This window comes from Tenrec ecaudatus, chromosome 10 (assembly GCF_050624435.1).
Source record: "Tenrec ecaudatus isolate mTenEca1 chromosome 10, mTenEca1.hap1, whole genome shotgun sequence".
NCBI lineage: Eukaryota > Metazoa > Chordata > Mammalia > Afrosoricida > Tenrecidae > Tenrec > Tenrec ecaudatus.
In genome coordinates, this window is record NC_134539.1 from 65,352,382 (window position 1) to 65,366,357 (window position 13,976).

The 13,976-nt window shown below is 43.4% G+C and overlaps 1 protein-coding gene and 1 non-coding gene across 5 annotated transcripts in view; one reads left to right on the plus strand and one right to left on the minus strand.

The window, feature by feature from the left end:
• PCSK5 (proprotein convertase subtilisin/kexin type 5) overlaps positions 1 to 13,976 on the minus strand; it is a 516,123-nt gene that overhangs the window by 194,768 nt on the left and 307,379 nt on the right. For all 4 annotated transcript variants that reach the window (XM_075560524.1, XM_075560523.1, XM_075560525.1 and 1 more), the window contains exons 13-14: positions 11,176 to 11,312; positions 4,558 to 4,701 (exon numbers count right to left, since the gene is read on the minus strand). In XM_075560524.1, the coding sequence (XP_075416639.1) occupies positions 4,558 to 4,701; positions 11,176 to 11,312 (281 nt within the window). The remainder of the gene's footprint in view (positions 1 to 4,557; positions 4,702 to 11,175; positions 11,313 to 13,976) is intronic.
• Positions 1,584 to 1,703, plus strand: LOC142460579 (small nucleolar RNA SNORA61). Its single transcript, XR_012786758.1, has one exon. It is a non-coding gene; the product is annotated as a small nucleolar RNA SNORA61 (small nucleolar RNA).

Below are 13,976 nucleotides of genomic sequence, written 5' to 3' on the forward strand. Positions count from 1 at the left end.
GGCAAAAGCAAAGCAAGGGCCCCAGAAATTTTTTAAAAATGTGAACAAGCTTAAAGAATTCAGGATCTAGGACAGCGGCTCCTAATATTTTTGGCAACACATGCTTCCACGTAAGGCTGAGCGAGTACGCACAGTGAGAAGCCAAGCCATTGGCCGGAGGATGAGGCGATTTGTGATTGATGGAACGGCATGGATGAGAAGGCTATTACAGTTCTCCGTTTCAGTGTCCTCTTTCCTCGTCTCCGTATTTGGGGACACGTGGTCTCATCATCGTTAAGCACTTTGCCATGGAGTATGCGCGCCATCTTAACTAGCAGTAAGTCCCGATCGCATAAAATGTACACACAGCAGTAAGAGCACCAGAGGTGCTTTGACTTGCACGTCTGAAATCCAGAACTTACTGCACCACGGAGGCATACAATGTGAGCGCTAGAATGGAATGACTTCAAAAATGTTGTATGCACTCTCACCCAACTTAAGGAGGGGGAAAACAGCCCTATTTTTCCAAAGTTCCAAAGGCATGTCCACCATCGCAGTGTTGAGGGCGGGGTGAGAGCTGGGATCAAGGTGCATGCTGGTTCCTTGTCTGGGTCTCCTGCCTCGTGGTGGTAAATCATGTACTAGAGAAGACCTCCCGATCAGAATGGAAATGAGTCATTCAAAACACCCGAGGGTTGGGAATACATTTCTGACTAATCCCAAGAATCATCTGACAGCGCTGGTTATTTCCCCCTAAAGCCTTACACGGATCTCCGAGTGGAATTCCACAGCTAGGACATCATGTGGCAGACCTTTTAACCACGTTCCATGGAATACAGAAGAAGTGCTGTGGGGGCTGATGTTCAGCCAGCGGTGGGTCTCTTGGTCTCTAGTATGCCTCTGATTATTAAATAACGATTGAAGCCAGAGGTTCAAAAGTACCTAGATTTCTACCAGCTGACTTCTAAAAAAGAAAGACAGACCCCCAAACTTTTATTCTTGATATGTGTCAAAAGGATTCTGTGTGACAAGACATTCAAGCCCATGTTCAGTGTTACTTAATGCATCGACATAAAACGCTTCCAGATGCAGTCTGCATCATAGGCTGAAGGAGAGCAATGAAGTAATTGTCTTCGGGGTGCCTCACAAGTTCACATTCAAATAATGAGGATGTTTGAAGCAGTAATGAGAACCCCCTCTTCCCCCACAGAGTTGTATGAGCCATTTCCCACTTGGTTCACAATCCAGGTTGTTCCCAAATTGGAAGGGCGGCATGCCAGTAGGACCCTTTGAGATCTCATCAGTGGGTTCTGATACAGTTTCTCATAGTGGAGAAGACAAAACTGGTTTCCTAGGCACAAGATGAACACTCAAACAAACCCAATCTAGCCTTGGTAAGTTCAATTGGTATTAATTATCAAATTAACCAATCACCGAGTCGTGGGTAGGCCTTAGAATTAAAGGGAGCATAAGAATATTTAAGACGAATGATGAGGGCAATGAATGTATAAATGTACTTTACACAATGGATGGATGTATGGATTGGGATGAGTTGTACAAGCCCCCAATAAAATGATTAAAAAAGAAAAGAAAAGAAATGATGGACCTTCCAGTTCCCTTTCCCATCGGATCAAGACACTGGTCTGGGTGGTCATAAAAGGTGGGAAAGAAACCTTGAGGATGCCCCTCAGTGCTCTTGGGGTTCCGGCTAGTTTCAAACAAGGGGTAAAAAAAGAAGACTATTTAAGACATGGGAGAGGGAGGGGGAAAGATGAGCTGATACCAAGGGCTCAAGTAGAAAGAAAATGTTATGGAAATGATGGCAACATGTATACATGTGCTTGATACAAATGATGTATGGATTAATATAAGAGTTTTAAGAGCCCCCCAATAAAATGATTTATTAAAATAAAAAATATTTAAGATACTATTAAGGCAAGTTTTCAAGTAACGTATATACTCGTGGATAAGCTGAGTTTTTCCAGCACATTTTAATGCAGTTTTTGTGGTACAATTAGGTGCCTTGGCTGATATTTGGGTCAGCTTATGCTCTAGTACATACGGTACTTCTTTAGTATCTGGGGGAAAGATCTCAGGGAATTTCAGGGGAAAATAGGTTCCTTCTAAGATTACATTAAAGTGTTGCAGCAAACAGCTCTCAAGTAAGGGAGGCTCTGTCTGCTAGGTGTAATCCATCACTTCCAATAAAGTTTAAGGTGCTCTCGTGGTGTACTGCGTTTATGCATTGAGTTGCTAACTGCCAGGTCAGCAGTTCAAACACACCAGCTGCTCTGCTAGAAAAAGATGAAGCTATCAACTCCTATAAAGATTTAAAGTCTCTGAAACGAAAATTCTGTCTTATGGGATCACTATGAGTTGGAATTCACTGGAAGGCAGCTAGTGCATGAAGATGTAAGCATTCTGGATGCTGTGGCGAATCCAAGCATGATAGGAACCAAATATGTATTCTCCCTGCCATCAAGTCCATGTTGACTCACAGAGAGCCCCTGTGGATTTCTGAGACTGTAACTCTTATGGGAGTAGAAAGCTTTGTCTTTCTCCTGAGCAGCTGCTGGTAGTTTTGAACTGCTGACCATGCAGGTCGCAGCTCTACATGCAACCATGACACCACCAGGGCTCCCACATATGTGTTAGGAAGGAGAAGATAAATAGTCACTGCTGATAGGTCTAGAGTACCTAAACTAATCCAGAAAATTAATTCTACAGTATATAAATTAGAGAGTAAGTTAATCAAATATCCCACAGCCAATATACTAGGTAGAAAACATGGAAGATTTCCCACCACAATTGTAATCAAAATATGAAAGAAAATGGCATAACAATAAAAATTTTCAGGAAGATGAGATATGGTCTATGTTTTGGATGGAAAGATTCTGTATGGAAAAAAGAACATACTCTGCCCATGGGGTTGCATGTGAACACGATTAGTTCCAAAACATTTTTAAAGGAGGCTTAACAAAACATTCTAAAACTTATTTGGACAAATGATGGGGGTGGCGGAGAATTGCTATGAAACTAGGAAGTATATGTTCTATAGATATAAAAATATATGGCCAATTTAAGGGGACAGCGTGCAGCTGTGAAATTTTGTTTCCTGCTTGGGAAAAATGCTACAGAAACTGTTGTTTCTTACTAGGACAGCACTATGGGGAAACTCAAGTGCATGAGTGGTTTTCTCATTTTAAAGGCAGTGAAATGTAAATTGATGACAAACCTCATTCTGGATGTCCGTCATCCACAAATGTTGACAAAATTCCTGCATTTGTGCTCGAAGACCATTGAAGGGATGGGGAAGGTACCTGGACTATGTTGGAGCTCGGTTCAGAGAATTTTAATGGAATATTTGGGAATAAGAAGGGTCACTGTGACTGCCCAGGAAAAAGAGTGTGGCGTGGAAACTTGCTGTGCTTTGAAAGAACCAGACTTTTTGTCCAAGGTCATTACTTGGGACAAGACATGGTGCTGTTCTTATGACCCCAAAAGCAAACCTCAATCAAGCCAGTAAAAGAGGCCATCGTCACTTTGCCCCCGAAAAGTTCATCAAGTGAAATAGATGAAGACAATGTTCATTTGCTATTTTGATGTGAGGGGGATAGTGCATTTGAAGTTCATGCCACCAGGTGGGACTGTTGAGCTTTCTGTTTAGAGGTTCTGAAAAGATGGCGTAACAGTGCGGACAAAAAAAGGACCACACAGCTATCTCAGTGTGACAGTTTTGGGCAAAAACCAGCATGCTTCTCTTGCCCCAAGAACCTTATTCACCTCACCTCCCTCCCTGCAACTTCTTTTTGTTTCCCCGAAAGAAGAGGGACATGAAAGGACAGAGACTTGATGACATGGAAGAGGTGAAGGAAAAAAAATGAGGGAGGTGCTGTCAGCCATCCAGACAGATGAGTTTGAAAATGTTTCCAGAATGGAGTCATAGATTTGACAAAGGTATTAAGTGTAACAGAGAGGACTTTGAAGGTGATAACGGTGGTTTTATAAAAAAAAATTTAAATACATAAGTTTTGGGGGAAAAAAATCCCATTTTGGTGGGGGGGGTACCCCTTGTATTATGTTGTCTTTTAAATATGTGCTTTGAGAATATTTCATAACAGCAATAATACTCATAACAATATCTTTAATGGAACATAAGGCCATTTAAAAAAGGAGATAAAAGATAAGAATGTAGGGAGGCCCTGGGGGGTGCAAACAGCTAGGCACCAATGTGTGGCGGTTTTAAAAGACCTAGACACATCTTGGAAGAGTGACTAGCCATTCTAGTTCCAAAAATGTGACAGCCATAAAATATACACTGCAAAACACATACTTTTATAGACCCGGGTATAAGCTGACTTGAATATCAGATGAGGCACCCAATTTTACCACCAAAAATGGCAGGAAAATGTGCTGAAAAAACTCGATGTATGCACCAGTATATCCGGCATCTAATATTTGTGAGTAGAATCAGAGATGGAGAGACGGAGGATAACATATCAGTATGAGGGCTGAGGCTTCTTCCCCTGGGAGTAATGGTGATCCACTTACACCGTGTAGCCAGGGCAGATGGCTCACCTGCATAATCCTCTGTCCCGTAGTCATCCGTAGGATCCTCCACTCGGCTATTGCGGACACGCTCCACTTTGGGGAACTCATTGGTGGGTGAATAGGGCTGTACGGAGGTGCCGTAGAGGACCAGAGACCATTCTTTCAATTTACCTAGAGAAAAAAAACCGAAACTAGAGCGTGAGCAAACATGCATCTGATAGCTTTCTAACTTTGATTCCTCCTCACCCAGAGAACGGAGGAAAACAAGAGTCACGGAAGTCACTGCAGAGCTGGGAATGAACATGTTCCCCAAATGGCAGGATGATAACTCAATCATCTGCCACCATGACTTTCCGGAGCACCGACTAGGTGTTAGAAGCAATTAGCATTTATATGAAGGCAAAACTAAATACACCTCAGATGGCTGGGTCAAAGGTTATATTTCATATTGTGAATATTGATGTTATGTTGTTGGGTGCCAGCGAGTCAGCTCCAACACATAACACAACCTTATGCCATCCTCACAATGGTTCCCGTGTCCGAGCTCATTGCTGCAGCCAAGGTGTCGATCCATCTCCACGAGGGCCTTCCTCTTTGTGGCTGCCCCTCTGCTTTACCAAACACGAGGTTCTTCTCCAGGGCCTGCTCTCTCCTGACAACATGTTAAAAATATGTAAGGCATATGTTGCCATCTTTGACGCCAAGGAGTGTTCCGGCCAGCTGGCCTGAACAGGTCCATATCTGCACCCATTCCAAAGAACGGCGACCCACCAGAATGCTCCAACTATAGAACAGTATCACTGAGCGCACGCAAGTAAACTTTTACTGAAGATCATCCAACAGGTGTTGCAGCAGCACCCTGACAGGAAGCTGCCAGAGGTTCCGGCTGGATTCAGAAGAGCACGTTGCTGATGTCAGATGGATCTTGGCTGGAAGCAGAGGATGCTGGAAAGTTGTTCCTTTTCTGTTTTGTTGACGATGTCAGGGCATTTGACTCTGTGGACCATAATAAACTACAGGGAACCTCGGGAAGAATGGGAATTTCAGAACACGGCATTGTACTCATTCAGAACTTGAATATTTAAGGGAGTTCCCAATTTCACAGACTTTGTCCAACCCCACCACACAAAAAGCAAAACAACTCAGGCATCCAACTCTTATTTGAGCTTTCCTCCCCTTCTTTTTTGCATTATCTGACTTATTGATCAGCAAATAGATAAAAGCAACTATTCCATCCCACCCGCTTCCTGAATCAACTGCTCCACCTTTAAGAATACATCTCTATTCATATTTTCCTAGTGATCAGTGCAGGGGAGACCTGGTGGAATAATAGTTATGCATTGGGTTGCTAAGCACAAGATTGGCAGTTTGGAATCACCAGCCGGTCTCGGGGAGAAGGACGAGGCTTTCTATTCCCATAAAGAGTTACAGTCTTGGAAACCCACGGGAGCAGGTTTACCCTTTCCTATAGAGTGGAGATTAGTGGAACCAACACCGTGGCAATGAGTCTTAAGTAAGAGATTGGTGCAGGAATCCCTGGTTGGCATAAATGGCGAATGTACTTGGATGTTAACTAAGAGGTTGGAAGTTGGAGTCCTGGCAGAGGTACTTTGGAAGACAGGCTTGGTGACCTATCTCTGACATATCTGTCATTGAAAACGTTTTCAGAGTGCAGTTCTTCTCTGAGCCACATGGGGTCGCCAGGAGTTGACCCCAAAGCAACAGGTCCACTAACTCCATCTTGCATGGTCAAGTGTCATATGCAAGGAGCGCTGGGGGCACAGTGGGCTAAGCATTCGGTTGCTAATGGCGAACCCACAGGAGAAATGAGACTGTTCCCGTAGAGATGTGCAGAAATCATGAAGAACAGATCTAACCTGTGTCGATATAGAAGGGTTGCTATGAATTGGAATCAACTCTACGCTGGTGGGAAACACAGATATCAAGTTCTCCGGTCCACAGTGGCTTCAGACACAGGCAGGTGCTTTACCTCCTGTTGGCTGGCACGCTCGCAAAGTTGCGTTAGCTCGGTCCCGATTGGTTCATTTATTTCCTGGCTTCCTAGAATTAAAGTCTTCAAGGCAAGAAAAATAAAAAATAAAGAGGAGAACTGCCTCCAGGCCAGTAAGCTTAATAAGATTCACATCAAAAGGAACTGACCCTAAGTAGAGGTGATGAAGACAAATCCATTACAAACAGGAACTATGCCGGGAAGAAGGCGGACCTCCCTTTCCAACACTGCCCTGGTCGGGGCTTGGGCTGTGCCATTCCAGTGGGGGGAAATCTGCCGTCATGATACTTCTATTAGCACATGATCATGATTGACAGCACAAGTCAACACCTACCTTTCCTAAGTGCTTTATATGTGCAAAGCACAGGCCTTTCTAAGTTACGCGTTTAGGTTTTGCTTAGAAAGTACATGCTTTTAAGTTTTATTCCTTGTCTTCCTAACCATCACTGGGGAGGATGTGCCAGATAGTGACAGAGAGCTGGCACTGAGTTGATGTGGACTCAGGTGATGCAACAGGATACAATGTTGCCAGCACCCTCCTCTTAACTGCTAGTGCGTTTGAGTCCATCTTTGACTCTTGTCACCCAATGCTGCTACAACAGAAAGACCATACATTTTGGGCTATGATATGAGAATTTATTTTCGGACAGGGTAGGAGGATAGAAGTGTAAATTCAGGCTACCAGGCACATGTGCAGGCTTTTTCTGTCAGCTTTCGAAGAAGGTCCTTGTCTCCTTTCAACACCTGTGGGTTCAGGCTTTAATTTTCAACTGCATCTAGAGGGCTCTCAGCCCACAGTCCCCGGGTCTAAAAGACACGCTGCACATCCAGTTCTTTCATGGTGGTAGTTAGGATGCCACCTAACTGATTTTCTGGTCTTTTCTTTCATCACTTTCTTGTCTCAGAGGAGATTGAATCAAGGTAGGGCAGATCCTCCCATCAACATAACTGCCTCAAAGCCTGCCCCATTAACATCATAGGGGTTAGGTGTGACAAAGTGATATTAATCAGCAGGTTTTTCTATCCATGCTTATATAACTTCCACCAAATATTTGGATGGGGCCATGCCAAGAGTGTGAAACACTAGTGGCGGGGATGGGTCAGGTTCTCCGTTCCCTTGAAAGTGAGCCATCTCAGAAGCAGGAAGAGAGAGGACTTTTGATGACGAACATCAGAGTGTGTGTAATCCCCATCTGAAGTGGTGAAGGCAATGCCACGGCATAGTTTCTTCTCTGACATTTATTATTGGAAGAGTATGTGGTTGACCTGGATCCATTTGTTGATGGTATCAGAATTCCGATTGGTGGGCATTGCTTAGTAGCAGGAAGTGAGTGCCTACCAGAAACCTATGGCCTGACTGGTGCTCTTTAGTAACAAGCAATGGAGATGTCATTTTCCTCGATGGCGTCTCTCCCGTGGACAAACAGAAGGTCAGCCAGCCCATCCACAGTCCCGATGTCTGGCTCATTTCACTTAAGATCATTTTGGGCCCCCAAAGTTATGCTTGTAAGTGGTTGGATGAAAAATGTCTCCTAATTGACAATTTCTTTCTTATGCCACTTCTGAAGCACATCACAAGACCATTAGGGATTTCCTTGGCGGTCACTATGTTTCCTACTTTTCTTCTACTATGTCACTTCTGCAGTATGGTGATTCACTCTGCCACGACTCTCATCAAATACAACCCCACTTGGACCAGCACTCCATCTCTTCTACAACCACTGCCATCATGATGATTCTGATTCAAAGCATCCCTAGTTTCCGAGACTGTAAATCTTTCCTGGAGGATTCAGCCTCGTCCTTTTCTCTCAGAATGGCTGGTGGGTATGAACTGGTGACCTTGCAGTGAGCAGCCAGATGCATACCCCACTGTCTTTCCAGGTCTCATGAAAGTACAGATAGCACATCCTGTACCCAATCAACACTCTCTCCGCGTACAATCAGGGACACAGACTGCTGTACCCAGGTGTGCAAACATACCCCCTCCTTTTCTGCACTGTGCTTCCCTCGCTGCCCCTAAGCTTCCTAGCAGGGCCCTGGAGTAGCTAGTCTCCATTTGATGCCATACGCTCTTTAAGCAGTGGCTGTGTAATACACCAGGTGACACATCCCTTCTGCTTGCAGCACTTGAACACAATCTGCCTCCCAAGATAATGTAATGTGCAAAAACATAGCACCACCACCACAAACAGCCAGTGGAACAGAAAGATACTCTGAATATGTATTTTAATACTATACGTAAGGGAGAAAATAATAAGCAAATTCAAACTCAGCTGGGAGCCAGGAATCTTATTTGTAAAGATGATCCTACCAAATAAATAGGCTACAAAAATGCTATGTACCCACCTGAATTTCTAATAAGTAGCTCCTCACTCATCAAGCTGGGAAAACTAACCCCAGGTCTGTACTCCACAGAAGCACATACATGAACAGACACGTGGGGTCTCAGATCAACCCTGGAAGGAGGAGTGGGTTGTAGGAACGGGACGCACGGACAGCGTGCTTCTAGCCAAGCCTCTGGGCATCAAGCCAGCAAGAGCGCTAGCACATATCTCTCGTAGCATAAACGAACATCTCTGGTAAGACTGAAGTCAATTGAGGTTTAATGTGAGTATTTAAGTTGCCAAATGGGAACCCGGCATGAAAATGACCACTCCGGACAATCTTGGGGTCCCTGCAAGTGCAAACAGTTCATTGAGAAGTTGGAGGGTCGGGTTCACCCAGAGTGACCTCAAAAGAAAGGCCTAGTGCTCTACTTCCAAAGAATCAGCCATTGAATCCCCCAGGAGCACAGCTCTCGGCTCACACACAGAGGGCACACTGTAAGTGAAAACGGACATGATAGCAACTGGTTGGATGCTCCAGGCTACTGCAGAGAATAAAACCGCATTACGTCTGGACAGACCAGAAAGTGCTCGCACGGTGGAGGGATTTATCCTCTCACTGGTTCTTGATCCTAATGCATTGTGGTAGACTCTGCCTGGCAGTCCGGAGTATTTTTATCAGTGACCTTCTCTAGAATCGCAGGTGCCCAGGGATAGTAAAAAGAGTAAAGTCATTCATACTGAATATTAGGGTTGTTTAAATCCAAGACAGCCCCTTGGCACATCACGGCAGCCAATACTTGATCAGGATGCCCTCTCTCAACTAACTCTGCCTTGACAGTTAATTTCTGCAAAAATCTCGATACAGCACTACATGAGAGTGCTTCCACAAGGTTATGGAAAAATGACATGAAAAGATGGAAAGATTTTTCTACGCATTTTTTTGAATTCTCCTTATATTCTGACACCCAAAGGAGGTGAGTAGCACATTAAAGCTCTGTAAGGAAACTTCTGTCCTGCTGTGCTGTGGTCTGGCCCACATGTAGGTACTGACTTCATGACTATGGGACCAGTCAGGTGGTGCGGATGAGCATCAGCGCAAGCTTAGGAAGAGGGATGACCGAAATGAGTTGACAAAGCATCACCTCTGGGCAAAAGTTTCTTAGTGGTGACTAGGGGGATCATCGGGTTTCTGGCTACGCTGATGGGGTAGCTGGCGACAGATATTGGTGAAGGCCGCACAAAATGTCTAATGGCGTCAGTATCAATGAGTCACATTTGTCAAAAGAAAGGCTGAATTGGTGACTGCTATGTTACATATGATTTTACCACAAGACACTTTTTTTTTTTTAAAAAGGAACTTGTCAAGCGGTCATTTTTTTTCCTGATAAACAAACAAAATGTGCTAAGTGCCCACTTCATCCCTGTGTTATGCATGTGGGTTTCTATTTTTAAACCTGTGTCGGAATGGCACACACTGCTCAAATTATGGAGCATCTAGGGTCATTTATTCCGCAATCCTGACTGGAGATAAATAAGAAGTCAGCTTTACAATGTCCCTTGGGTCTGGCTGTTCTGCAGATTCACAGGGCTCAGTACTGAGAAAGGTGAGCTGGTGCGGTGGTCTGTGGGGTGGCAGACAGACGGGAAGGTGGAGCAGTTTCGCAACATATCATTCGTGACTGAGTCAAGCACTGCCCAGGGGTACCCTCCTGGGCCACATGAGCTACTGGAAAAAGCCATTCATTCTCCCACCTCAAGCTGCATTGTTACTTTCCCTGATTTTATGTTCTACAAAACTGCACATGTTAGCATGAAAATAGGCTCAGGGTAGCATCAGGGTGTGAGACTGTCTGAAAAGGCCGTTGTTGATATTAAAATTTCCGTGGATTTCTGTTTTCTTGGCTCTTGGACCTAGACAGGACACAATGCCATCACTCATTTTATTTGGTGGTAAAAAGATTAGCTGGAATAGGTCAGCTTAATTTCTTCGCTGGCTGGAAAAATTAATGTGGAGTAAATGAAAGAACGAAGGAAAGAAAGCAAGCAAGCTAAGGAAGTCTCTCTTCTCGTCAAGAGTAATGACTACGAAACAACTTATTTCAGGAGGACAGACTGCATTGTTGGAGACGTGGTTCATATATTCTGAGTCAACAACCAGAAGTTGTTATCGTTTATTCTACACTTCTCCCCATATATTAATTCTTTAGTGCTTATCCTTAAATCGTTACCTTTCAAATGACGATATTGAGAAAAGGAATACGGGCAGACAACTCGGAGGACAAATCACACAAAGAAAGGAGTTTTCACCTGGAGTTTTGAAGTTCCTCAGCTGAGAAGGGGTATCGTAAACTTCTAGGATCCAATCACCTGCAGCTCTCTCTCCCCAACAATGGATGGTCATGAACTCCCAATTTTTAAATCCTTCCATGGAATGATCAAATAACCTAAAAGGAAACCGTAAATCATTTCTTAGTGTGTTATTTAAAATCAGTGCGGGTCAAGTTAAAACCATGCTGCTGCTTTTTTTTTTTTTTGGGGGGGGGGTATACACCAGGGAAACAAAGCTAAGGCTCTTGCCCACAAGACTGATTGTACTAAGTATTGGTAAATATGTGGAGACGCTGAAACTCTCTTATACTACTCATGGGGATTCCAAGGAGTCCAATCACTTTGGAAATCATTGACAGTTTCCTATGAAGCTATGCATATATGTAACTACACAACTCAACAACAATCCTTCTGCTAGATATTCACGCCAGGTAAATGAAGACATAGATCCATACAAAGGCTTCCACGTGAACGTTCACAGCAGCGTTATGTATAATAGGCAAAAACCGCAAACAACTCAAATGTCCATCAGCTGGTGACTGGACAATTTATGCACTATTATTATAATCAATTACTACCCAGCAATACAAAGGAATGAACTGCTAATGCACGCCATACTGGAATGAATGTCCACTCTGTGGTCCAATGTGCGTGGCATGCTTGAACAGGCAGACCAAGAGGAGAGAACACAGATCATGGTCACCAGGAAGCAGGGGCAAACTTCAGGGAACTTCTGGGTGTGAAAGAACTTTCTGGATCTCAAAAGTCATGGCATGTGTTTTTAAAACGGTATATATAGATTTTTCAAAAATTCACTGAACGATTTCAGTTAAAAAGGTACATTTCATTGTATGTAAATTATATCTAAGGCAAAGGATTCTGTACACTAACCTTATCCAGTTCAGGAAGCCAAGCCTTGAGACCCAGTCTAGATCCTTCTCTTTCAAGCTTTCTACTGATTTTGTAAGCTTATAATTCCCTATGTGAAATAATTTTTGGCTTGAAAGAGTTAGAATTATTTATACTTCCTGTGGTGGGTTCCTGGCAGATAGAAAATAGAAGGAAAGTGAAATAAAGCAACGGGATTCCCCGTGAATGATAAAGATAGAATGATCAATAATGTATAGAATCGGCATATTATGAAACAAGGATCTGATATTTAGAGAGCAATAATGAAGATTTAACTTTCCAAAGAAATATCCAGAAGACTTCCGAGGCGTTTTCTGTGGGTATGCGATTTACAGGATGGGAAATGAAAGATGGCTTAAGAGGTAAGTTTTCAGTTCTCCTTAAAGTTATGTGTATCTACTGTTTTGAGCTAAAAGTAGTAATAAAATAGGAAAGAGACCACTCAAAGTCAAGGAAGCAAATACAGAGGCAAACTCTTTCACTGTCTCAACAGCGGCCATGTCCAGTTTCTGGACAGTCTGGTCAGAGAGTACGGTTACTACTTGTTGACAACTGAGGTCTCAAACCCAAACCAACTCTGCTTGGGCTGGTTTCATGTTCACCAACCAAACTCTTGGCTGTGTTTGGACCTTCTGTATCGATACAGTTCCTCTCCAAGGGGAACAAATTAGCCTTTCTAGAAATAAAATAATGTGCTTACTAAATACAGTAAGTCCTGGGGTTACAGGTGTCCCACTTGCTGTTAAAAACAAATGCTTGCCCTTAATGTTAAGTAAATATGCACTCACTTTGAAATAAATGAACCACCCTCTGCTTGCAACAAATTCTTCCTCATCATATCCTTCACTTGCTGCAGGTGTAGCTTTGAAATCAATGAAATGAGGTTGAGCCTTTTCTTGTGCTCAAATAATTCTAAATAAGAACTATAAGCACCTACAAATCTAGCAAATTTACCTAAAAATCGGACTAATTTATCTACAATTTTGATGCAAAGGCACGCTTATTTCTTCAGTAAGCCAGAACGGCCTATAGTCATCTCTCTCTTTATGAGTTACTAGAGCTCTGATTAAAACAACAAATCCAAACCAGAGCATTCTATCCGGTGGTTCTCAACCTGCAGGTTGCAACCCTTTGCGGGGGTTGAATGACCCTTTCACAGGGGCTGCCTAAGACCCCTTAAAACAGGTACATCCACATAGGAGTACCTGGGGTGAAGACTGTTACATCATGCTTCAAGACAAAATTTCATTTATTTGTCATTAGAAGTAAATATCTCACAATATATAATTATATATTGTTTTTGTGATTCATCACTATACTTTAATTATATTCAATTTGTAACAATGAAAACACATCCCTCATATCAGATATTTACATTATGATTCATAACAGTAGCAAAATGACAGTGATGAAGTAGCAACGAAGATAATGTTATGGTTGGGGGGGGGGTCACCACAACATGAGGAACTGTATGAAAGGGCGGTGGCATTGGGAAGGTTGAGAACCACTGTCTTATGTGTTTAAAGAATCCTCTGCAATGCATATGAACAAAGAGTCCATCAGACTAACTGACCACCAGACCAGAAGCTCTGCCTCCACAAATCCTAAAAAGTATAGGGTGGGATCCAGCCTGAAAGGGATCACACCACAAGGTCCTTGACAGAGGGGGAGAAAATGTGGAACAAATTTCAAAATAATAATTACACAAACCACCCCTGGTTTCCTAATCTGACGGAGCCTGGTGGGACCTCTGTCATCTTTGATGGGGGAACTGAGCTCATCTGTGGCCCAATGTGACCAGTAGGCAGGTGTGTGTGTGAGCAGCCCCACCAGGTGGCACACACTCCTCGGAGCAAGCACTCCAGGGATCA